At 40.9% G+C, this 26,110-nt stretch overlaps 1 protein-coding gene across 1 annotated transcript; it reads left to right on the plus strand.

Annotated features, from left to right (window-relative positions):
* The first annotated feature begins 19,015 nt into the window (after positions 1 to 19,015).
* On the plus strand, positions 19,016 to 21,688 carry LOC104381320 (carbohydrate sulfotransferase 9). Its single transcript, XM_009989013.2, has 2 exons — positions 19,016 to 19,109; positions 20,838 to 21,688. The coding sequence occupies exons 1-2, from the start codon at positions 19,016 to 19,018 to the stop codon at positions 21,686 to 21,688; spliced, it is 945 nt and encodes a 314-aa protein (XP_009987315.1).
* The last annotated feature ends 4,422 nt before the right edge of the window (positions 21,689 to 26,110 follow it).

The raw sequence follows: 26,110 nt of genomic DNA on the forward strand, positions 1-26,110 counted from the left end.
AGTCAGTGCAGATGCTAATTCCTTTAGTATGTGTACACAGGGAATGGCAGAAATTTGAATATGGGAGGGATATTACCCCTAAGAGAATTCATCACTGAGTTAACTAACACAGAAATTGTTTTGAAGATCAATAAAGCAAAAAATCAGAAATGGAAGCCTCTATGATTATTTTAAATAGTTCAAATGAGAAGAAAGAACACATTATTTTTTCCTTTCAAGCCAGTCAAAACACTTCAAGTGTTTGAGCGTGAGTGTGGAGAAGGCAGGCATTTTGCCCATGTTGAAAATAAAGTTCTAGTGAATTTTCTTTCAACAGCTGTAGTACTGTCAAGGCTTTGAAGAATGATTTGACTTTTTTTTTGATGAATGGAAACTATTCACTTTGATCAAATAAACCTTTGAAAAACTGCAGCTTGCTTATTAGCATGATTGTTGGATACCCAGATCCTAGCATACAAATTCTTTCAGTGCTTGTGAGGAATGGGCCATGCTAAATGCACTGCAGCTCTAGGCTGCGTCAGATCATGCATTTTACAGGACTATCAGTTGCTCTTCTAGCAGATATTGTACCCATATTAAAGAAGGACCAGGAGTGGCAGTAAAACTGATCCAGGCAACAATAGGGCCATTAGTCTGACTCAACAGTGTGCAAAGCTTTATAACAGATCTTAAAGGAAAGAAGTAATTACGGTAAGACAATAAAATGGAACATACATTTTTCCAAAGGTAGATCTCACTGTACTGATCTGATATCTTTGATAAAAGAAATTATCTAGTTAAGAGAAATGTTGTTGATTCAGTTTGCCTGGACTTCAGTTTATGGTATCAGTTTCAAAATCTTGCAGCTGAGAGCGCTGCAATTCTGATGAACACAGTAAAGGCATACAGGGCCTTCAGAGCAAAGACGAGCAATTGATGTGTGGTGATCGAAAGGTAGGATGGAAAGTACATGTAAAGAGTGGATGGGACATGACAGACTAATGAGTTAGTGGTTACAGCAAGGTAAGTCTGCCTTTATTAAGGCCTGAGAAGAGGCAGTACTAGTAACGGATGTGTGAAGGGCAACAATCTAATTACCCCGGCAGGCAGCTAAGCCCCACACAGCTGCTCGCTCACTCCCCCCTGGTGAGATGGGAGAGAGAATCAGAAAAGTAAAAGTGAGAAAACTCATGGGTTGAGATAAAGACAGCGTAATAGGTCAAGCAAAAACTGAGTGTGCAAGCAAAGCAAAACAAGGAATCGGTTCACTGCTTCCCATGGGCAGGCAGGTGTTCAGCCATCTTCAGGAAGGCAGGGCTTCATCACGCCTACCTGTGACTTGGGAAGACAAACGCCATCACTCCAAACTTCCCCCTCTTCCTTCTTATTCCCCCAGCTTTATATGCTGAGCATGATGTCATATGGTATGGAATATCCCTTTGGTCAGTTGGGGTCAGCTGTCCCAGCTGTGTCCCCTTCCCACTTCTTGTGCACTCCCAGCCTACTCACTGGTGGGTGGTGTGAGCAGCAGAAAAGACCTTGGCTCTGTGTAAGCGCTGCTCAGCAGTAACTAAAACATCCCTGTGTTATCAACACTGTTTTGATCACAAATCCAAAACATCGCCCCATACTAGCTGCTATGAAGAAAATTAACTCTATCTCAGCCAAAACCAGCACATTATAAGTTTTCTTTTTTTGAGCCATATTAACCAAAGGACTGTGGAGGTTGCTTTGTATATTCTCTTGTCCTTTTTATGTTCTTTAGTGAATATTGCTTTTTCATGTGTACTAAGTGTATGTTACTTTCCTTTCCTTCCTTTCCCCTGTCAGGAAAGAAGATGGGTCTCATCCAAGCCCAGATCAGAGAATCAACAGGTTGGTTGGTTTGTTTTGAAGACTATTCAAGGAATTTGATTATAAAAGACCTAAACCAGGCTTTATTTTGCATTGGTTATTTAAATAGTCACATTTAAATAGTTTCAAATTATGGAAAAGCTGGGCAGCAAATCAACCATCTAGTGATTGAGTTTATGCAGAGAATGCAGCCCAATTGTTAATTTTGCTATCTGCTTCCAGAGGTCTTGCTGGACTTTTATTGGGTAACCCTGTCACTTCAACTATTTGCCTTGGCACTCAAATGTATCAGTAAGATATATGGGTATTATTGTAATTTTATTTTTACATGGAAAATCTTATCCCCAGATCAAGTGCTGAAGATCACCCTGTTTGACTGTGACTAGGATTTCTCCCTGCCAAATGTTTGTTTGAAACACACCTGCACTTACAAATTTATCTCCGGGAGATTTTAATATGTATCACCTATTTTCATTAGTTTACTTAAGGCAAATAATACACTGGTTTGCGTGTAACTGATATTATTATGCTTCTGAACTACCATGTGAGTATACACATTAATGTTTGTCCACGTATAGAGGTAAAGGGTGCCATATACAGCTACTCCTACATTTAAAGTTGTAATTTTTTTTCCATTGTTACTTACAATCTTTCCCGAATTTACTTGTTCAGATTGAGAATGTGTAAGTTTGATTTTTACTTGTTACTCTTTGCAATTAAAACTAGAATTTATTTGATATTTCCAAAGCAAGATCAGTGTATTATGTTGCAGGTCGCTGTTTTAGAAAATAAAGGATAAAAGAGAGTAATAACTAATGCCTGCTACAAGCCATCACATGACAAGAAAGCATGAAGCCAGCCCTTTAGGCTCCTGTGTGTTACATTTTGGGAAAATACTGCATTTCAAACACTGACTTAATGAAGCTGAATCATTTCTCTGTGTTACTCATATGTGCTCTTTCCCGGCACCAGCTCCGTTACTTCTGTTTGTGCTTTATGGATGATACTGAAGATTGGGGAGGGTCATAAGAATAACCAAAATATCTAAAATGTGTTTGTGATGGGTACGTTTCAAAGTCACTGGCTGCTCTTGGCTTGTTTTTATTCCTGTCTTTGTCCCACTTTGCAGACTGATGCTTGATGGCAGAAGCATGTTCTGTCTGACTGGAGTAATGTTTAACAAAATTCTGGGGCTGATGACTGAGTTTGGGCAAATTCAGGCTGGGAAAAGGGAGAAAATTTTTATTAGGAAAGATACGAGCAGTGGCGAGTTAAGATAGAAGAACTGCGGATGGATTCCTTATCATTAAAATCATTTTAATCAAGGTTGAGTGCTTTTTGAAAAGTGAGTTTTAGCCCAAACCCATGTATTTAGTTTCAAGCAGTAACTAAATCAGATGTGAGTTCTGCAAGAGACTAGTCTAGATAAGCAGTGTCTCTTGCCCCGTTAGATCTCATAATATTTTTCCCGTACTAACGTTCTCAGTCATTTCACTAAGAAGCTCTCACACATCTGTGATGTGAACCAGGAAGGTATCAATGTTGTTCCAGGAATGAGAATAGAAGTTGTGAAAATACATCCATATTTGGATTCTTTATATCTCTCTAAATAAGTCAAGTCTTTTAAGTCACTGAAATTTTCAACTAAGTTCTTCAAGAACTGTATGTATGACAATCAGGACTTCCCAGCTTTGCAGGAGCTGTGTGATGCTATATCATAGGGTATCACATTTGAAAACATGGGCACTTTTTCCTTTGCTATATCTTCTCCTTTTCCCACCACAGGTGGAAATGGAAGTGAATTTAAAAAAGCTCTACCAGAGACAGTAGCTAAGTTTTTTTAAAAGACTAACATTAAAAGATTGTCTTCAGTTTACACCATGTTATTCTGTAATAATATCAGCATATGCTGATCTCTCTTGCATCGGCAAGCATAAGCATGTTAAAACACCTTTTTGTGATCTGCTTATGCCTTTTCTGTACCATAAATATATTTCTCCACACTTTTAACAAAAACATGAAAATAAAAGAAAGGAAGGAAAAAATCTTTATTTCTCCAATACCAAAGCCACATATTTTGGTATGCGGGAGACTTCTGCCTAGGCTGCCTAATTATGAGCACACTCCATCAGGATCAGTTTGTTTTACTAGCAGCAGTTCTTTGTAATTCAGGCTCCTTTCTGTTATACATGCAGATAAGGACAGCGATCTTCTGATACTTCTCTAGGTATTGCTGTCTTAAAAAAATACATAACTGATGATTGTTGCCTGTATGTCATGCTTTTGTCACAGTTGTTTTGGTTGGTAGTTTAACTTATATATAGGTAACAGATAACTGATGCGCTTGTGGTTTTAGCTGATAAGGTGTTGCTCTGCCTAACAGGGTACAGTACAAAGATTGTCTGGAGATTATTCAGTCTTAAAAGCTTATTAAATTGTGATTAGCCAAAACAGTCAACCGTCCATCATCCATTAGAGGATAAATAAGTCTCAGACAACAAACAAATGTATGGGGGAGCAACTTCCAGTGAACTTGTATGGCTTTTCTTCCTTCTTGTTTAAATGGACAGTAGTTAATATAGTGCTATTCCTACAGAAAACATAAAATCAGCAAGTTTATAAAGGAAACCACTTGCACTTTGGCGTTTTTTAATAGAAACCGTACCACTTTTAGGCTTTACAGGAACTGAACACATCAGGCTCGTGCTGTGAACTTGGTTCTTAGGGTGTTGCCCTTCTCTTTGGGTAGGCGAATACCTGTGACATACATCTTTAGGCTGTCAGTGTCGTCTAGTGATGTGGTCTGGTTTTCATCTCCCAGACTTAACACCTATTGCAGACTGCAGAGTCTCAGTTTTGAGCTATAAACGAGGGTATGAAATGAACTAAAAGACAAGCCTAGGCAGAGCTGCTGATGCAGGACTACAGGGAGCTACTGTGCCCTGAATCAGACCTAAAGTTTTTGTGAGCCTGACTTGCTGTTAGTGTCAGCAGGTAGTGAGTCAGGCTCAGAAAGTCCAGCTTACCTCATACTTCCTGCTCATGACAAAGGTGCAGTCACAGTACACAGGGTGCTGTGTGTAGGATAGGCCCATTTTCTATTTACATATTTGTTAGAGTTGAACGATGTTTTTCATAATATTGTCAGTGAGCTGCAAGAGAGTTAAGCACAGATATTGGAAAAAAATTTCCAAATGCGTGGTATTAAGGTATTGAATTCCTTTCTCTGCCTTCATAGATCCCTCTCATCTTCTATAAATGTGAATCTCAGGATGAATCCAAAGCACACATTTTCATACACATCCCTTTGAATACTTCAGATATGTAGTTTTGTCCGTCCTTAGGTCACCAAACAGCTTTTGGCAGCCAGACACGCTAGAAGTGAAAAGATTGCATAACACTCCAGGGTAGGTAGAAACCAATGTATTTGACATGAGTGTCTGAAACACCTTAGGCTTCTGTGAGCTTTGAATTGAATCCTTTTTGAAGTAGAAATTGACAGTTTGCATAGTGCAGGGATAATGCATGGATGAGGAAATTGTTTAAAATCAAAGAAAATGTGAAAAGTAAAAGGTGAAGGTCACTCAGCCCAAATATTTTCTTCCATTTTTTCCTAGGGTCTAATATTGCTACGAAAAAAGTTCAAACTCTCTTGCTGAAGAAAGACCACAATGGGTCGTGCTGTACGTATAGTATTCAAGGATACACCTTCTTTTTATTTGAGCTAAGGCATTAAGTAAACAGTAAACCAGAGCCAGAGTTGTGCAAAGCTGCATCCAGACAGGAAGCTCCAGGGGCTGAAAATGTTGTAGAGGTACTTTCTCGACTTCTTTTATTTCTATTTCCCTTAGAATATTGTATGATTTTTTTTTTCTTCTAAGTGTTTTGCTAGTAAATCAAAGCATTTGTATTCTGCATTTGTGTTTTAAAAGGTACTGAGTTCTGACTTTAGATTTAGTGATATCAAAGACAATTGGCTTTTCAATTAATTTCTTCAGATGCAGAAATAATTTTGCAGTTATTAAGGCTTTGATATGGTTTATTGTTGGCTTGTTTTTTTTTTTTTACATTACCTTAATTGCAGTGAAAAGAAAATAACAAATACACAAAAGCTTAGCTAGATATCCAGTGATGAATTCCTATTACCTTAGAAATATTGTGTGTGATTATCAGTGTAAAGGAAACACATGAATCAGATGAAATGCTAAATATTTTGTAGACAATATATTTAAAGTAGTAGTATGAAGAAGAAATGTTGATATTATTTATAGACTATTTTAAATTTCAGAGGATATTACAGTCCACATTTTCTATATATCTTTTCTGTCTGCCTCGATTAAATCCAGGACACAATCTTATTTAGCATCTTCAGTTTCTTCTTTGATATCTAAAACTGCAAAACCCTAGAAGATCCTCTTGAGGCACAAGAATTTTTGCCCTTTCAAACTTATGAAATTTTTTTTAGCTACCAATGCAATGTTGTAAATCTATTTTTATACCAGTGCAAGGACTTGTATTCATGAAAACATACGGAGAACCCAAAAGCACACACGAGTTTCTTCTTTTACTGTCATTTCATTATTGAGATTACTTCCAGAATACTCTTTCCTTTTGCATTCTTATGTGTCAATCTGAAGCTGCTTTGGTATTCTTTCCACAATAAAACTTTTAAACACTTTTACTTATAGGATGAGTTCTACTACACTATTTTGGAAGTAGTAAGGTCCCTTCATTTTTTTTAGTTCTTGCAGCGTTTGAATGGGGGTTGCCAAGTCTTACCGAGAATACAAATTAATTACTAACTTCTGTTTCTATTTCATACTCTGCTTTAATATTTTCTAAATTTTAGCCTTTTGAAAGATACTAATAGTTCTAAATTTGAAACAAAGAAAATTGGAATTAAGGATCACCTTAGGTTTTTCCCTCTCAGGCTTCACATACACTTGGAGTGCTTCACTAGTTAGAAATTCTTGTCAACTGTATTGGCAGGTTTTCTGAGTAAGCACATAAATGTAAAACAGAAGTGTGCTTTATACATTTAATAATTCCTGTGCTCTGTGGATGAAGCACAAGATACCTCTAAAAGTGCCATTTAATTGTCACTGTACAAAGTGCTTCTGCCGTCTTCCTCTCTCATTCATACAGACATTCTTCATTCTGGTATAATGAGTGAACCTTGGGTCATAGCTGAGCATATGTATGGTTAGTCACGTTTTTACAACCCATTTAACTATCCTTTATGTCCATTGTTTTTTGCAGTTAAATTTATGCTTTATCCTCTCTGACTTTGTTTCAGCATCCTGTGCTATTCTTTCATATTTGTCCTTAGGAGTTTGACCTGATTTTCACTTTCCGTACATTTCCTTCTTGTGTTTCAGGTCATTGAAGATTGTGTTTCTTAGCCAAGTTGATCTCTGACCATGCTTCCTATCCTCCTACTGTGTGGGATTGCTTGTGTTTGTACCCTAAACATCATTTCTTTAAGGAACTGCCAACTCTACTGAATTCCTTCTGCTTTAGCCATGTTTCCCATGAGAACTTACCTTCCAGTTCCCAGGGTTTATTGCAGTCTTCTTGTATAGAACCCATTGGGTTTCAATTGATCTTTCCTCTTGTTCCCCATCTGAAAATATATGCACATCACAGTTGCTCTCAATCAAATTACCTTTACCCTCATGTTCCCAACCATCCTCCTTCTTGGTTGCTTAGCAGGCAGCCTCTTGGCAGGCTGCTGTTGAAGCGCTTGGCAGGCTCTGACAGCTGCTGTAGACCATATGCAGGGAGTGGTTAAGTGCTGCTCATTATACCCAGAGACAGACACAGCACGTTGCTTTGTAATGTACAACTGGAGATGCTCACCTAAACATTCACAGGGAAACACTTGCATCTGTTAGCTGGGCATTTAATCAAAACAAAGACAAATACTACATATACAGAGTGTTTCAGATGTTCTCCTGGGAAAGCATCTGTGTGGACACAGAAACACTTTGCCCAGCCTTGAAGTCCAGGTAAGAAGACAAAACCCTCTCCCCTATTTCCTTTTCAGACCTAGGCATAAAATTAAAATAATGTGTCTCTTTGGACTGATCTTTCCTTGTCTGAATCTTTATTTTCTATTTACCATCACTCAGAGAAATGGGAAATCTCCACTGAGGTTGTCTGATTGGTGAGTAAAATGGAATTGTTAGTAGCTTTTCATGTTACTGTGATTTTCATAGTGTAGTCAAATCTCCATAAAGAGAGATTTCTTTGTCACAGAGCTGCTGTTTTGTTTTTTGTTTGGGTTGTTTTGTGTTTATTTATTTATTTGTTTATTTATATATTTAGAAATTGCCATTGAATCTCTCAAGAAAGAAACTGAGACATTATTTAGCTTTTGAAATCACACCATGATGAAGTTAATCTCCAGAGTATTTTTTTAGCAGTCTATTTTTTATTGCTATAGCTCTCCTCAGCTAAGAACAGGGGAGTTAAACATGCAGCTGAAAGTTGATGCTACAAGGATTCTGGTGCCTGAAATGAAGAGATAGAGGCTTTCATTCACTTTCTGGCTTTGCTAAGGGTAATATGCATCTTGATACCTCTCATTTCAGTACTGTTTGCAGCTGCATAGGATTTTGTCAAATTTCAAGTGTTTAAGCAGAAATTTTCCATGCTAGATATCTGCCTCAGGATAATTTTAAAAAGCCTTTGAGCAAAAATAGTTTCTAGCATTTTTATACAGGGTATTTTGGAAACTGTGCTCTTTTCTTTCATCTTAAATCGTTCCAGTGACCTTGCCTCTAAGAAGTTCAGGTACTTTGCAGGCTTTGAAAAAAACCATTTGAAACATTAAGTTAAGGGGATTCCTCTTGTATATTCTCAGTGAAACCTTTACTGAACTGAGGTGACACAGGGGAGCAAACCACCTGTTTTAAATAACAAGGCATGGGCAAGATTTTTTGGGGGGGAAAGTGTTGGGGATCACTGGCAAAATAGATTCAAAAAATGAAATCAGCAGGAAGAAGCTATGCCTTGATGAGTAGTGTGAAAATTGATGTGGGAGGGAAAGGAAAGGAAAATATGTCAGTATAGTTTGGGAGATACTAAAATAGCTAGAGGAGCTCAAGTGCAGAGCCTGGGACTAGCTGAGTACAGAGCTGAGAGTGAGAAGCAGTGGGGCTGCGTGGGAGGCTTGGAAGAAGAAGGAGAGACAGATCTGATGAGCTGGGCTCAGAAGTGTGGTTGGTGTGGGGGGCTGCGAGGCTGACTGAGGAGAATAAGGGAGGAGCCTGGCAGTGGGAGCCAGCAAAGAGCTGGCTTGCGCATGGGGAAGACTGAACAGCAGAATCGGGGTAAGATCTGATGGGCGTTTGGGAAGCTGGAAAACAAGATTTGCTGGGCAAGCTGACTGGGAACAATACAAGGATGGCTTTTGGAGGTGAGGTGAGGATTTGCTGGAGACTGGGTTAAAATTTTGCCTGAGGAGTGGAAGCAGGGACTAGGGTAGAAGGGGTCACACCTGCGGCAGGGGCCGAGGGAAAAGGACTGATGCCCATGCAAGTACGTGTCCAGCAGGAGGAGAACTCAGTGTTGGAGAGCTGCTGGGGAGTGGGGCGCAAGGAGGTGGAATTGGGAGGTATGGGGAGCAGAAGACTCTGGCCAGGCCATGCTGATGGTGGGAGCAGGGGAAGCAGGGACAAGCTGTGCTAGGGACCATTCTCCTCCAGTGCCAGGAATGGCATCCCACGTGCCTGAGTCTCGCCATTTTCTTGCTGTCATCAAGTAAGTCTGACAAGATTGGGTCTCATCATTGTTGATGCTGAGTTTGTTCACAAGACAGCAACCCACTGCCACTATTGGTTATTCCATTGGAATGGGTATCATAAGATGAGTAAAGAGAGCTAAATGATTCAAGACTGACAATCATTTTTGTGCATGTTGTTGTGATACCACGTGAGTATGTTTTTCAGTAGTTTTCCAACACTTGGTTTTTGAAGAAACAAAATATTCCACACAACTTGACACACTTAGTTCACAAGATGGACATGCTCTTGAGATGCTCTAGGGCTGTGTAAGCAGGATCCCTGCTATCCACAGCAGATGAGGGAAGGTGTGCTGTGAATCAGGCAAGAGATTTCAGGATGAGAGTTTGAGTTCTTTGTCTGCCACGATAATCCCATGTGGTGTGGGGTTCTCACGTCTCCAGAGACTCTCATTGACTGTCCATTCTTCATTTTCTGGGTACTTGAGCAGGCTCTGGAAACCATATTTGCAGATCTTTTGAGCATTCATATCTGTAACTGAATAAGCAAGACTATTTTGAACTCTGAAATGTCAGCTCTTTAGTTTCAAGACTGCTGTCAAAAGCCAGCAGATGCTTCATCTTACTCTTTCTGGTTTAGCTCATGCACCATTTTATTCCTACTGTTTCCTAACTTCTTAATATTTGATACTGCATGTGCCATAGTATGATGTAAAAACCATGTTTCATAAAAAGAGACTTTAAACACAAAATTTCTGCTGAAGATTCATGTAGAAAGAGTGAAGAATGCATGTGCAGTTTGTCAGTAAGTGTCAAGGTGTTTCAGGTGAAGAGGTTATTTCTGTAAAAGAGCAGGTACCAAAACACTGGTGTAAGGACTTGTACATCATTCCTGTACAGAAGTCTTTGGAGGTGTATAAAAAGAAAGAATTGGAGGGAATGAGAGTAGGAGTATGGCTTTGGACAAAATGGTGTTGGATTCCGAAAATGAGGGTCAAAAGCTGGACTAGAATGATAGAAGAAGCTGGAGGAGATGGGATCAAAACCGAAAATAATTTAAGCAGAGACATTTTGTATGCGCTGGAGTGTAAAAGGAGAAAGAGAGATCATGGCTGTCATCAGTTATGGCAGAGGGGTACTAGTGGAGGGAATACACGAAGGATATAACGAGGTGAACAGCAGCCAGGAGGTTGCCTGGGGGCTGTGGGCTAAGCAACTAGGACTGTTACAGACAGTTCTGGCTAAGCTGTTTGGTGTGCAATGGCAGGAATGAATAAATCAAGTTTACACAGGGAGGTGAAATGCAGGAGGGGGCAGAGGCTTGAGACAAAGTGGGTAGACCAGACTGGCAAGGACAATATTGTTGTCACTGACAGTGACTGAGAAGAGAAATACGGGAGGGAAATGTAAGATGCCTGAAAAGCCAGAGACCTAGTTATCAATATAATGAGAAAAGTAGAGAGATTTTATGAGGCTCTATCTCCCATGAAACAAGCCTGGGAGGAGGTCATTCATTGCCACCATGATAGGCGTGCATCATTTTCTAAGCTTTTCTTCCATACTGCCTTTTCTCGCATTCTTCCTCCTTTCCAAGTTTCTTAGGCTCATCTAGATTCTCTAAAAGAAAGAGTAATGAAGGTTGCTCTCCCATGACTGGTTTTACAGTGGTTTAAACAGCAGTTGATGTGTGCATGGGATTTTGAATTACATGTTTAGATACGAAGGCCCCACAGCCCATCACCGGGTAACTGAGCAGAGGAGGTGGGCTTTGTTCTCATACTATCTGTCGGGTCCCAAGAGCACTCACAGGGCCCCAGCTGTCCCTGCGCAGCACCCTGGGGATTCCCTCGCCCTGCCCACAGCCCAGGACCCCTGACAGCCCCTGGGGCCATCAATCCCTGCCCAGCAATGCCACAGCAGGGCTGGTCTCCAGCTTCCTGCAGCCCAGCCGAGATGGGCCATCCCACAAGCTGATGTCCCCGTGGCTCTGCCTGATGATCTGGTCTCTTGGCTGAACCTTGCCACCCCTCCAGGTCTTCACCCTTTGGGGGTGGTGATGGATCCAGGCTGGTGAGGTCCCTGCCTCTGCCCCCCCCCCCACTGGCTATGTGGTTATTGCACTTGGCTCCCAACTCCCCATCCTGGAGGGAATAGCTATCCCTTACTGCTCCCTGATGATATCAATGGGAAGTGGCCATACTTAAAAAGTCGAAAGCCTATTGCCTTTCTGGCTACAACTACAGGAAGAGAAACAGAGAAAAGTTTGATCTGATAGTAAGGGGTGGGTTCCAGCGTGTGAGTGACCACAGTGCATTTAATCACATTTCTCTTTAAATATCTGTGGTAGTTTATTGGATAGTTTTGCATATTCCTTTCTATATTAATTTTCTTGAATTTGTTCTCCATCTTTACTTCACTGAATTATACTTTGCATCTCTTCCACTCCCATTCTCAACGTCCCTCTCCCACAGCATCATCTGAGCAGGCTACACAGCCTTCTTATTTCCCATGGCCCCAGCTCTGCCGCTTTTCCTCAGGTTACAGCTCCCTGCCTTGCTGGGAGTTTTTTTGTCAGACTCTGTGCTGCCTTTTCCCATGTACTCTTTTTTTCTCCTCACTTTGGTTCTTTTCATCCCCAAGTTGGCTCTGCCTTTTGCTTGCTCTTTTGTGGGCTGGCTGGTAACAGTTTTAGCACACTGGCAGCCTAACTGGTGTTGGCATCTCTGAAAAGGAGGATTTTAAGGAGTGATTTTAGGCGAAAAATGCAATAGCTCTGTAGGTACTTCAGAATTTTTTTTCCAAAAAGGCGGGCAGCAGAGGAGAAAGCAGAAACTATTTACTTGTTAGCGGGGGCTGATGGTAGCAGGGGCTAGCAATATGACTCATCAGAAAGTAAAGTTGAACATTTTAATACTGCATGAGGAATAACAGGTAAAGAAAAACCTAGGAAGGCAAGACATGCAGATGACATGGGGTGAAATAGAGAAGGAGAAGATAAAAGACAGGCATAAGAATGTAGTGTAATGAGAATAACAAGCAGTTTAATGATGGCACTGAGGAAGGTAGCTCTGCAGTTGCTGAGACCAGAAAGAAATCTGCTGCAGTAATGGAGGGCTGAGATGACCACTGTAGAGAACAAGAATTTTGGCTTGTGCCTGTGTTGGAAATTGTGACTTTGTACCCACCTCACTGCTGTGAAGTGTCCTATTCTGTAGGACACTCCCGTCAGCCCGTTCCTCAGTAGCCCTCAGTCTAGTTCTTACGTTCTCTCTCTACTGAGCTTGTACTCATTCTCACATAACACCTTTCAGCCCTTGCTGCTGCAAGTGAGGTGATGTCACATCCTAGCTCTTGTTGGCAAAATGACCCAGAAGACCCATGGTTCTTCTAGCCTTCTGGAGATTCCTAATTCACTAACGATTTTCCACTTCATGGAGTGGGCCAGCCTGCCTGCTGACGCTCCAGTTTCTGCGATCTCTCTCCTTTGTGTCCATCCATAGCGAGTTGTACAAGAACAAGGGGGCTGCAGATATGGGTGAGCAAGGGTCTTGCTTCTAAAGGTGCAATTCACCCTGTTAGAACAGCACACTCAGAACTGTGTCCAGCAAAGATTGTTTTTCCTGTTCTTTTTTTTTTATTCTGGATGCTCCTAGGGGGTTTCTACACGTCATCCCCTCCCCACCTTCTATATACCCATATACATATCAGTATGTATGTATTTGCAGTTGTCTTTTTGAAGGGATTAACAGGGCTTAAGTACAGAATGTGGCTCAGCCACTGAGAATGTTATCTGTTTTCAGAGATTTTCCTTACCTTCCACTGAACTGCCCTACTGGTACATTTTCATTTCTGGCTTCAAATGTATCAGGAACACACATAAGTATTGTTGTAATTTCATTCTTTTTAATCTGGAAGGTCCCACTTATCGTAGGGTGCAGAGGATCACCCTGTATGTTCAGCTGTGACCAAGGTCTGTCTTTGCGAAAAATTAGCTTGAGACGCACCTTTGTAAATTTATCACCAGGAGACTTTTAATCTTTATCAACCTGCTTAGTTAGTTTACTTGGAGCAAATAATATGCCAGTGTAACTGATATTAATGTGTTTCTGAACTACACGTATGTGTGTGTATATATGTACACACGCATATAGTTCAGAAATATGTACACATATATACACACACACACACACGAGTTAATGTACTTGTATTTCTGTACTTGGCTAATAGATGCCATTCAAAAAGACTTAACATTATTCAACTTTTCCAGTTATAGGACTTCTAATTCTTTATAAAAGTATCAAAATATTGTTTTTACTTAGTGATTTATTTAGTACTTCTTTCAAAACTGCAGATTTTTCAATTGCAATGGTTCAACAGTTCCAGGAGAAGGATTAGAGAATGCTATATTATGAATTGTTGTTTTAGCAGTTCAAAGACAGAACGATGCACCAGTGATACCTGTTAAGGGCAATGCAGTCTACTCCTTCGGTCGGCAGGAGGGAGAGCTTCAATCTGAGTGTGATGTGCTAGGTCGTGTACTCACGTGACTATCATTAAAACATCTTTGGACTGTCTAAATATTTCTTAATTGAAAGCTTCTATATCAGACTTTGTTTTGATCAGGGGAAAAGGATCTCATTACAAAACCAAAGATGGTGGTTGGATAAGCGTGAGTGGTTGTGGTGTAGCTACATATGGTATGAACAGTTGAAGTCCAGACTGCTAATAGACATAGGGAATGGTTGCATAAGGTGTAGTATCACAAAATGGAAAGCAAGAATGAGACAACTGAACCAAGAGATAGCAATTTAACAGAAAAAATTACCCGATATCTCAGGCATATGACATTTTTGTGGGAGCCCTGGAAAAGTACGCTCTCATCATTGACACAGAGAGCTCTACTGGGTCAAATGGTCTAGCCTGACATACAGAGGATGTGTGAACCACTCCTCCATACCCAGTATAGCATATAGAAAAGGAGGACGTTGAAAGTAACTAAAAGCAGAAAATTGTCATCAGTTTCTTGAAGGAAACAGAAGGATGGAAAGGACGTTTTACGGTCAGGAAACTTGAGAACAAATATATCAACAACGTAATAACTTTTTTTGGTTTTGTTATGAGGAGTGTGGATATTGGGAAGAAAAGAATCGTAACAATGGACTAGTAGAGGGAGACAGTAGAATTATCAGTAGTGCGAAGAACGTTGGAATTGAACAAATATTTCTCATTTTACGAGGGCTTCAGGCCTTTTCGCCATCCTACATGCACATGAGATGATTGACATTGCTTTCTCCAATAATCTGTTCCCCATTTGCTACTACTCTTGTCTTGAGCAATTGCTCTGGTTGCTCTCTCATAGAAACTTTGTATTATGTTTTAGGAAATGGATCCTACCAAACTGACTATTTTTGTTTGGGTTTCGTTGATTAAGGTAATAATACTGATATAGTGGATTTAGAATTGTATAAAGCATTCGACTTGACATTGCAGCATGTTTTGGATGAGAAGCTAGAGCGCCATCAAATCAGCTGGACACACATTGAAGAAATTAAACATTAGTTAACTGATAGGCCTCAAAAAATCTCATCACTTGACAGTAATGCTTCTGAAAGGGTTCTGCAAGAAAAGGTTCTATAAGGATCATTTCTCTTACTGCCTGGTTTAGTCCAAGTGATGTCCGAGAAAGAGTCAGAAAATTTCTGATGAAATCTGTAGGATCCAGTAAGACATGCAGAGTTGAAAATATTACACCGTAGCTATATATGGTTGATCTGTAATGATGTGATCTGAAGAACAAGCAAAACTCAACAAGATAAGACTGTTATCGAGAAGATTTTATGCTTCATTAAAAATAAAAAATACAAGCAAATAAAATTCCACAAAAGCCCCACAACTATGTGTAACAAGAACAGAGCAGATTAATGCCCTATATTTAGGTTTTAGTATTTTCTCCTCTCTTTGGGGGTATTAGTTCCAGAGACATTTATATCTCTGACTCCTTGCTGTGTTACTTTTCACTAGAAGACATTTCTGCCTTTTTTGAATCCTATGATAATGTCTTTTCACTTCACCTGTGGGAGCCCGTCCAGCTTCCCTTTGATTACAGCAGAACCAGATTATTTATTATGAAGTTTCTGTATTAATAGACTCACCACACCTTGACTAAGGAATGCCTTGTAGCTACCCAGTCACCTTAAATCACACTTAATTCAAGGTAGGATGAGGTAAAAAGAAATAGAAGTATTAATTCATTGCATCTAAAACAACACAATAACAAATATCTGGAAAAGACATAAGTGAAAAAATAGAAGAAAATTTTCATCTGATCTACTGGTACTGATATTTTTTTGTTTGGATTTTTTCCCCCTTTTCATTTCCAGGTGACTTGTCCCTCTTCCGATAAAATGGCTTTCAGAATTTTCTTTCCTCCTGTTCCTCAGGTTGCTCTTAGGTGATTTTCATCGTTGGAGACCTTGCATTACACAGAGCTCTGTATTGGGTTCTCCCATCAGAAAACATCTTCAGGAGAAACCTTTGGACTTCACCTTCAGGTAGCTTCTCTGAATTGTCATGTTGACCTCACTTGTTGATGGACAGTTTTAGTTCTTATGACCAATCTGCACTTTGAAGTTTTCTAAGGGGTCCATGCAGATTTTGTCTGTCACCTTGGAGCTCTTTCTGTCCCTCCTTATGGTCTGACCCTTCTCCTGAATTAAAATAAGGATTCTTTTCCTTCCACAGATATGCAAATGTCTTAGAAGAGGAGTGGTCTCCTGTGTTTGACTAGCTCATAAACAGCTTCTTTCCCTCAAGGAGGCAAGTCTCTTCCATTTCCCTGTGGTGACTCATTGACGTGTTTCAACATGAAATGTATCTTATGGCAGACCTTATATTCTGTACCAGTAATTTAATTAACAAGTATATGTGATATAGGTATCTAAATAGGGTAAATTAATGTAGTTCATTTTCTAATTCCTGAGGCAAGTATGATAACAATAACTGCCCCGAGGTAACAGCATTTAAGGTAAATGAAGCCCAACCTCTTTCTCCTAAGCATACCTTAACACAGAGTCCCTGTACAGAATTATTTAGTGTCATATTTATTTCAATTGCTACACAGTGTGAAATTGAGTTTTCCAACCAGTTCTGAAAAAGAACAAGAAGGGATCGGTCAATCTTGGAACCCGTGAGATCAATGAACAACCTGACTGACTTCAGCTGGCCTTGAAAACAGCCTTTGGTGCATTAGAAGCCAATAGATCACACTGTGAAGGGAGAACTGGCATGCAGTGACGAAAAGGTTAAAGGCCAAAGATTAACCCGTATTTTTTCTTGTGGCCTTTATAATGGTTTTATGCGGCCAAGAAAATGCAAAAATATTGGCTAAATGCCATCGTGTGTATAAATACTGCATTCATTTGAATGAGTATTGAAGCAGTTTAATGTAAACACAGGTAAATTGTTAATATATGTGACTACAGATTTGTTCATAATGACTACAGGTCAGAGGTAGTGAACAGTCATCCCTCTCCATTTTTCAGGTCATGCCTACACTAAGAGAGATTTAATAATTAGTAATGCTGTTAACTGTATGAGTTTCAAGATATTCTGGTAAAGACGTGTGATATAACAATCGCCTATCAGCTCTGAAAGGAAGAAGCCTTGTGTACAAGTAAGTTTTCAGCAATTTAACTAGTGCTGCCTCTACTGCTGTCTCAGAGCACACAGGAAACTAGTTTCCATTATGGCAGCTGGGTTTATGTACATCCACACTGGGGAGTGTGAGCGGCACCACAAATAACTACTTATTTGCTCCTGTTGTCTCTGTAAGAACAAAACAAAGAGTTGAAGTTACACCCTCAAAAAATCCAATTTTATTGTCAGCAGACTCAGGGTGAAAAAGAAAAAAGTGGAAAAGGAAGACAGTGTTGCTTGTCTTTTCTGATGTTGCAGACTTTATAGGACAGAAACAGAATGTCTGTTTGCCAGCAGTTATGGTTTTCCTCTTGATTTTGCTACTTCAAATAAAAGTGATGAAAAGCATGCTGATGAAGAGCTTTTTAATGGGATAACTCAGTAAGATTACACAGAGGACTTAGAGAGTTCTCTCTCCAGGAAGCTCAAGAGGACAGAACAAGTGAGCACAGGAGAGGGAATACATTGAGGTTGGACTGCATTGGCTTTCTCTCCTTTTATCCGTGAACATGGAACATCTCCTTTTCTGTTGTTTTCTCTACTGCTTCTATATGCTTCCTGCCAAAGTGAACCATTTGGGGGTTCTTACGCTGCAGCAGCAACAGCCGCAAACATATATACACTGTAGTGTCTTTGGGAAAGAGAGAATGGGAGAATTAATCTATTGTTAATAGTCAGAATTCTCTGCTGGAATATGGAATAGTTTTTCCTGCAGTCAATATTGATTTATTTGTACAAAATGGAAAGCTTCAGGGCAAGAGACAGGAAGAATCTCAACCTGAATGCATCATGGGCTTGAGGAAAGCCTTGTTGCAGGTTACAGACAACTTTGTACTCCCAGACTTCAACAAGAGCAACAAAACTAGTGAAGGGTTTAGAGAACTTGTCCTATGAGGAGCGGCTGAGGGAGCTGAGACTGTTTAGTCTGGAGAAGAGGAGGCTCAGGAGAGACCTTATCGCTCTCTACAATTACCTGAAAGGAAGTTGTAGGGAGATGGGGGCTGGTCTCTTCTCCCATGTTATGAATGACAGGATGAGAGGGAATGGCCTCACGTTACGCCAAGGGAAATTTAGGTTAGATATCAGGAAAAATTTCTTTACAGAGAGGGTTGTGAGGTATTGGAACAGGCTGCCCAGGGAGGTGGTGAAGTCCCCATCCCTGGGGGTGTTTAAAAACCGTGTGGATTTGGTGTTGATGAACATGGTTTAGGGACCCTGACAGTGCAGGGTGAATGGTTGGACTCGATGATCTTGAAGGTCTCTTCCAACCAGACGATTCTATGATCCTTTGATTCTATGATTCTAAGTAAGGTTATTTAAAAAAAAAAAGCACATCTCTATAATTCTAAATGAGGTTACTGTTACACAATGCAAAGGGATAGATGACTTTGCTAGGCAGGAACACCAGCTTTAAATGAGGAGGATTATTTGCTCATACGCGGTTTATTGTTCTGAGAAAGGGGGAAATTTTGTAATACTTTGAAATGCTCATATTATTTGTCAGTTTGGTTTAACAGTGTAATTGTGGTGAGTCTTTTTCACAGGAAATGTTTTACTTATTAGCAAAGCATGTTTTTACAGGGCTTGAAAGATCTTTCTGCTATCATAAATTCTGCAAGAGAATACCAAATCATCTTTGTTATATCAGTCATACAAAATCTAACTTTTATTATATTTCCTTGTTGACAGAAAGGCAGATTTCCACTTTAGAGATCACATCGTCCTCCTTCCTGTGAAAATAATATGAACCAGAAGTTTTTAGTTTTCCTTCTCCCAAATTTTATTTTTGGGATATTTCTTTTTGGGTTTTTCTGTAAGAGGCAAAAAAACCTAACAGGTGAGTAAAGAATTTACCAACAGAAAGATTTAATGTTTTCTAAAACCAAGGACACCTTTCCCAAACATGTTTGAAAGGAACTATGGAGTCAAAATGATAAACAGTATTTTGAAAATACTCAAGGCCCTGTCACTGTGATAGCAATCTTAGCAGTGTATGGGAGGAAGAGCACTACCAAATCCAGTTGCCGTTAGGAAGTGTTAGAATATCCTCTTAGTGTAATATTGCTAACATGTTGAAAGTTTTCATTTTAACAAACATTTCACTAAGCAGGATAGTTTGTTGCATGTTTGCCACAACGGAGTCCCGTGACAGTAAACAAAAAATTGATTTTGGCATCTTCATTAGTTTTTGTATGCAGGGAGATAGATTGTGTTGTGGTTTTGCACAGCCGGCAGCTAAGCTATCATGGGATCGCTTGCTCACTCCCCATCCTCCACCCTCCCTGGTGGGGTGGAGAGGAGAAAAACGTAGCAAAAGACCTGAGGGCCGAGGTAAGAACAGGGAGGGATCATGCACCAAAACATGGCCCTGGGCAAAACAGACTTGACCTGGAGACGAATCAATTTAATTCGTTAACAGTTACTTCAGAGAGAATAATGAGAAACAAAGCCAGATATTAAAAACACCTTCCTCCCACCTCTCCCTTTTCCCCAGCTCTACCTCCTCCCTGCCAGTGGCGCAGAGGGACGGGGAGTGAGGGTTGCAGGTTGGTTCGTCACACACTATTTCTGCCACTCCTTCCTCCTCAGGGGGAGGACTCCTTACACTCTTCCCCTGCTCCAACATGGGGTCCCTCCTCACAAGAGACAGTCCTTGAACTTCTCCAATGTGAGTTCTTCCCACGGAATCTAGTCCTTATCCATCAGACTCTTCCAGCACGGGCTTTTCCCACAGTCATGGCTTCTTAGGGCAAAGCCATCTGCTCCAGCATGCAGTCCTCCATGGATGGTAGATGCATTTCTGCTCCACTGTCAATCTCCAGCAGCATGGAGTCGTTTCCCATGGAGACAGTCCTCTATGAACTTCTTTGGGTGCAGGCATCTCTGATCTGGCATGTGGTTGTCCATGGGCTGCGGGTGGATCTCTGCTCCACCGTTAATCTCCACAGGCTGCGGGGGGGCCACCTGCCGTCTCACCACAGGCTGCAGGGGAATATCAGCACCATCACACCTCCTCCCGCTCCATCTTCACTGACCTTGGTGTCTGAGTAGTTGTTTCTCTCAGGTCTCAGTCCTCTCTCTCCTGCAGCCCCAACTGGCCCGATGAACCTTGGCAGTCCCAGCAGGAATGGACTCTGCCCAGTGGGCACCCTGTGAGTGGGGCACTTCAGAGTGCTCCAAGCCGTGCCACCACAGCCACCACCAGCTGAGTGGCAGTGGCCCAGTGAGGGCAGCTGCCCCCGTAGGAGGCTAGGGGGGGGGCAGCTCCACCCCCTGCCTTCTCCCTTTCTTCACTGCAGTTCCCACATGGTACAGGGTTCCTTGGTCCTCTTCTTAAATTTGTCATTCACAGAGGCAGGTCCAACCTGGTCAGAGACAGGTCTGCCTGATTTCCGAGCCAAGGAAACTTCTCATATTTCCTTACAGGGGCTATGTCTGCAGCCCCTCCCCCACTACTGAAACCCCACCACATAAACCCAGCACAGAGTGCTACAGTTGTCACAAACAAAAAGACTTATATAAGTCTATTGCACACTAATAGTTCAAAATTTTTCCTTTTTTGCAGGTGCTTTTCCTGATCCCACTGAAGATTGGCTGGCAATTCAAAATGATCGCAAAAGCACACTGGCTTCTGTCTGCCTGAAGAACAACCTGCTTAAAGTAAGAAGCAAATTGGATTCTCATGTTGCAAACCAGCTCTTTGTGGAGCACAAACATAAATTTATCTATTGTGAGGTGCCCAAGGTAGGCTGCTCCAACTGGAAGAGAACTATTTTTCTTCTCCAAGCAGACTTGAATGCAGAAGCTTCTGAAATTGAGCATGACCACATCCACCAAACCTCACTGATCAAAAAGCTGGTGTCTTATCCTCCCGCCATACAAAAGGAACTTCTGAACAATTACACCAAAGTGATGTTCACCAGACATCCCTTGGAGAGGCTAGTTTCAGCTTACAGAGACAAACTTCTGCACTCTGAGCCATTCTACAGTATCACTGTGGCTAATGAGATTAGGGCAATGTTCAGGAAAAACAAAAATTCTTCTGAAAAAGTGAGTTTCCAGGAGTTTGTCAGTTTCATTATAGCAAAAAAAACAAATACTCTTGACATTCACTGGAAACCAATGTTTCTGCTCTGTGATCCTTGCAATATTCACTATGATATTCTGGGTAAGTATGAAACTCTTGGGTTGGATTCTGAGCATGTTCTGAAGGTCATTGGAGCACCAGAGAGCCTGCACTACCCCAGCTTGAAGAGGTATGGCTCAGAGAAACGAACTAATGGTGATATCACCTCGGAGTATCTCAGACAACTGAGCTCAGAACAAATTGAGAAGATTAAAAAATTGTATCAAATGGATTTTTTATTGTTCAACTATACTATGAAATATGAGGGTTATTTTTCCCTGAATGACTAATGTGGGTTAAATAAAGAACAGTTTCCTTTGTAAAAAATGGGCTGAACTTGTCCTCACAGGTGCTTGATAGGTGGGTTGGTGACTGCTGCTGAGATTTTAGTGGTGTTTGGAGACATAATTTATCATCCTAAGCACTCTTATAACAAATCCCTGCCATGATCTGTTGTACTGTACAGTACTTTATCTACATGAAATTATTGTCTTCCTGTTGATCATTAATGGCTTATGTTTGTTATTACGGCTTATGAAGTCTGTTTATAAATGATAGATTTTGGTCTGTTGGTAACAGATAGGGGAAGGATGAAGAATGTTGTTTTTCATAATGAATGTTTTAGAACACCATTTTTTAATACAAATTATTATAATTTTTCATTAGAAAAAGACATATGAAGCAATAAATTTTCTGCTTTAGAGTCAAAGCACTCTGCCTGTAAGAGCCTCAATCATGAATCCTATAGGAAAGGGGCGAATAACTTCAGATGCTTGAAGGTACATTATGCAGAACTTATTGTCTGATTATATTCTTCTCTGGCAGCGCTCTCACCACAGCCCAACAGCCTCATCTCTCAAGGAGCATAGTTGTCAGCAACCAAGCCAGGGTTTCCCTTACATCTCTTCAAAGTCTTCTGATGAGCAGGTCTGGAGTTCGTGGTGACTTTGCAAACTCTTTTCACCACCTTTGTAAGGACTATGGTCTGATTTAAGAGGGAAGGTCTGAAAAATGTATCTTTTTTTGAGAAGTAGTTAGAGGTATCTTCTACACTGTACAACTGGGGTGGTGCAGGATTTAAAATCTCAGTGGAATGGTGACTCTTTATCTATTCTCCAAAAAAGCACTTACCACCCAGCCAACTGACTGGCCGGTCAGCACAGGAGGGACAATGTTTGGACTTTCCCAATTTATGCCTGCTGGAGCCCCTGAGCCCTTGGGACTTCCCTGAGTATGGTACTTAGGTGGAAGGTGGGTAACCTCAGGTAATACATTTGTTCTACCTGTTGCTTTCTCGCCTCGCAGGAGATAAAGTGCAAAGAAATTGTAGAATTATGGTGAGGCAAGCAATGAAGCAGGTGGGAGAAGCAACTCAAACCATTACCCACTTATATTCCTAGGTGTCTTTCGGTTTAGGTCACTGAAGATCTATACTGCTACTATATTAACTATGAGATTTGCTCCATTAAAAAAAAAAATCTCTTACCTAGTCATATTGAAAATTAATTGGTGACAATATTAACTGTAGCAAGTTTTAGCAACTAAAGGTGAGAATCAGCACCACCTTTAGGGGATGTCAGTCTCTCAGGAGCTAACTTGAAGGCACTTAGTTCCTATCAGCTTTATCTGCAAATGTACAAAGGCTGGCAGGCTAGTCTTGGATCCAAAGTTGACTCAAAGCTTTTCATTACATAGAAAAGGACAAGAACAAAATAACTTAATCACACTGCAGCCACCAATCTGTACAGCCGTTGCTGCCAGCAGCATGTCCAAGGGAGAGGGGAAAAAAGGACTGGGAGAAATAGATGCAATGGGATTTTGAGCCATGAAGGTTTGAAGAGAGCTCGCAGTGTAGGGAGTGGGATGCATGGGCGGTCTATCCCAGAAGGAAGATGAAGTGATATATTGGACATCAGCTGGAGACACTGATGAGATCATGCTGACAGGAGGAGGCAGAGGAAGAAGCTCTGTGTGTCCCTCCTTGACAGCAGATGGTACACAAAGCCAGGACTACTGTTCAGTACATCTGGCAGCTTTTGCATGGCTGACTAGTCCATAAATGGGGCAGCTTTGGCATAGGGAGAGATCCAAGGAAGAACAGCAAAACTTTTTTTTTTAAATTATTTTTTAATAGCTTGTGATTTTATGCAAAGTGATTCATGGTTCTGGATCTTACTCTGACCACCACCATATTTGGTGTCCTCACAGTCGTACTATCCCCTGACACTGGATTGCTCATGCCACTCTGGCAACCCTGTAGTGCATGTGGATTTTCTTAAATTTTTAATTGTGCTGAGGCAGAGAAAGCTGGAAAGGACTCCCCTCAAAATTAAGGCTATGCAGAGGCATCCAGTCTTTCTCTCTTCCCTGAATCAAAGCCATCTCCAGCTACATGCTTCTCCTACTTTCTTTGCCAGGTCATGCAGAGGAAGAGGGGAATAAGATTTGCTTCCAAACCTGCATCTACATGATGAATCCCTCCAGAGCTATAAGCTTCAGCAAAGATACTTTAGTTTTGTGGCACCCTCAGCCAGCCTAGGAAAACTCTGAAGAAATGATACTGACAGAGTTTGAGAGGTGTCTTTGCTATCAGCACTCTAGTGTTAGCACTCCCCTCCAGTTTCTTGCTGTTAGATATGCGTGGCTTTCTATTCTTATTTCCTCTTTCACACAGGATCACATATTCTTCCTGCAGTGGTGACAGAAAACAGATGGCTAATTCGTTCATCACAAGCACTAGTCAGTAACAGAAGGGTATCTATTGATGCAGAAAAGTCTCTGTAACTATTCACAATGGACTTTCAGATTTGACTTTTGCCTATAGGAAACTGTAAGTAGCACATTGCCCAGAACCACTGGCTGCTGGAATGCTGTTTAGCTGGTGTGGGTCTCAACAAAAAAAAATCTGCAGAGGACACAGGTGTGCACACATAACAACAGTTTTCGGAAACAGTGTCATACAAGAACGGTATAAGTTGTGCGTTACCAATGCTAACAAAATGACAATAACGGGTTGATATCTGTGGGAAAAAATTAAAAATGGACATTGTCTTATAAAGGATCTTGTAACATTCCCCTGCAGGCATCTTTTGATGCTCAACCCAATTTACTGCATTTCCATTTCTGTGAGCTTGAGAATACTCCCTAACACCCCCCTACCCAAGAGCTGCTGTGCAGTGGTACAGGAGTACACAAAAGTTCTGCAATATGTTTCAGAGTTAATGAAAAAATTGGCGACATGCTGGATGTTGTAAAAAGCTTTCACAGCTTGCGAAGATGGGCATGGACGTTTTGGGGCTCAAAGAGTGGATCTGCAGGAGAAAATTTCACGGTCTTTGGTACTTGCATTAAGTTGGCTGTATTTTTTATGCTAGCTGTCAAGCGGCAATGCTTGTGGAAAACTCTGGTCTAGAATGTTTCCTAACATGCCAGTGACTGCCCATTGCCCAGAGCAGGGTGGGGATTGTACCACCTTGTTTGTTCCCCAGGTGAACCTCAAGGCTCATTCCACTGGACAGCACTGTAAGTTCACTGACGAAAGGGCTTAAAGTTATTTCATTCCTGATATTGTAATGTAACAAAAGTTGATGAAAGCTGTGGATCTTGTCCTAGTCAGCCCACAAGAACTGCAAGACACCTGTAAACTTTATGATGAGAATGATGACTGTCTCTTCATGGCCTCGAAGAGAGATTTCCTGTACTGTCACCCCTTCAAGTGTACTGTTTGAGCCGGCTTACCTCCTGCCTTTGCCTAGAGAAGAACCCCCAGCAGAGCATACTGTTTGGATCAAAGGCTCTAAGCTGAGCCGGCCTCCCTCCTGCTTTTGCCTAGAGAAGAACCCCAGCAGAGCTTCTTTCCTCTGGCTCCTAACTCTGGGTGATATTTTCTTGGGAGGAAAGTGGGTGCTTGCAGTTGGCAGCAGGGGTGGAGGTGGCGTGGCGTGACCTGGGGTTCAGGCCCTGGTGTAGACTAGAAGGGGTAGGAGGTGCCATAATTTACCTTCTGATTTATTGTTCTATGTCTGTGATATGACCATTGCTATGTCTCATTTTTAGTTACTATAATAAACTGTAGTGAGTTAATACATTAATCTATTTGTTCATCCTTCTCAATAATATGTTTAAAAAAAAAACACTTCAGAGCTGTTCCACCAAACCATAACACAGACCACATGCTATTAGACAACAATAAATACAAAGCCATTTGGCCCTGCTTTGGTACATTAGTATAAAGCTGTCTCACAGTACTTTTAATGAATTGAAAGAAATAGCAACTACTAATGAATGTTCCAGTTTGGAGAAAAGATGGAGTTAAGCAAGGAAAGGAAGAGAAACAAAAAATCTTGCAAAGTCCAGCTTGCTTTCCTACAAGTCTTCCTATTAACAGTGAGGAAACAAGGGAAAGTTTTCCCTTTCTCATGGATATCCACATACACATCCTTTCAGGATAGGTATCCGCAAACCTGACGTCATACTTTCTTCGTGAAGGTATAACACATCTGATAGTTGATCAGTGATTTTCAGCAGTGGAGATCATGTCACTAGTTGTTCCTTGAAGCAGACGTTTCCTCTACTTAAAAGTGATAATTCTGCTCATAAGCAGTCCTTATTTTTTGTTCAGTTTTGAATGTGAGTTTTAACAGGTAAACTGTGATTAGTGGTTTATTGTTCAAAGGACTTCCCAAAGCAGGACAGCTGTGAACAGAATAAAA

Source organism: Tauraco erythrolophus, chromosome 6 (assembly GCF_009769465.1).
Source record: "Tauraco erythrolophus isolate bTauEry1 chromosome 6, bTauEry1.pri, whole genome shotgun sequence".
Lineage (NCBI taxonomy): Eukaryota > Metazoa > Chordata > Aves > Musophagiformes > Musophagidae > Tauraco > Tauraco erythrolophus.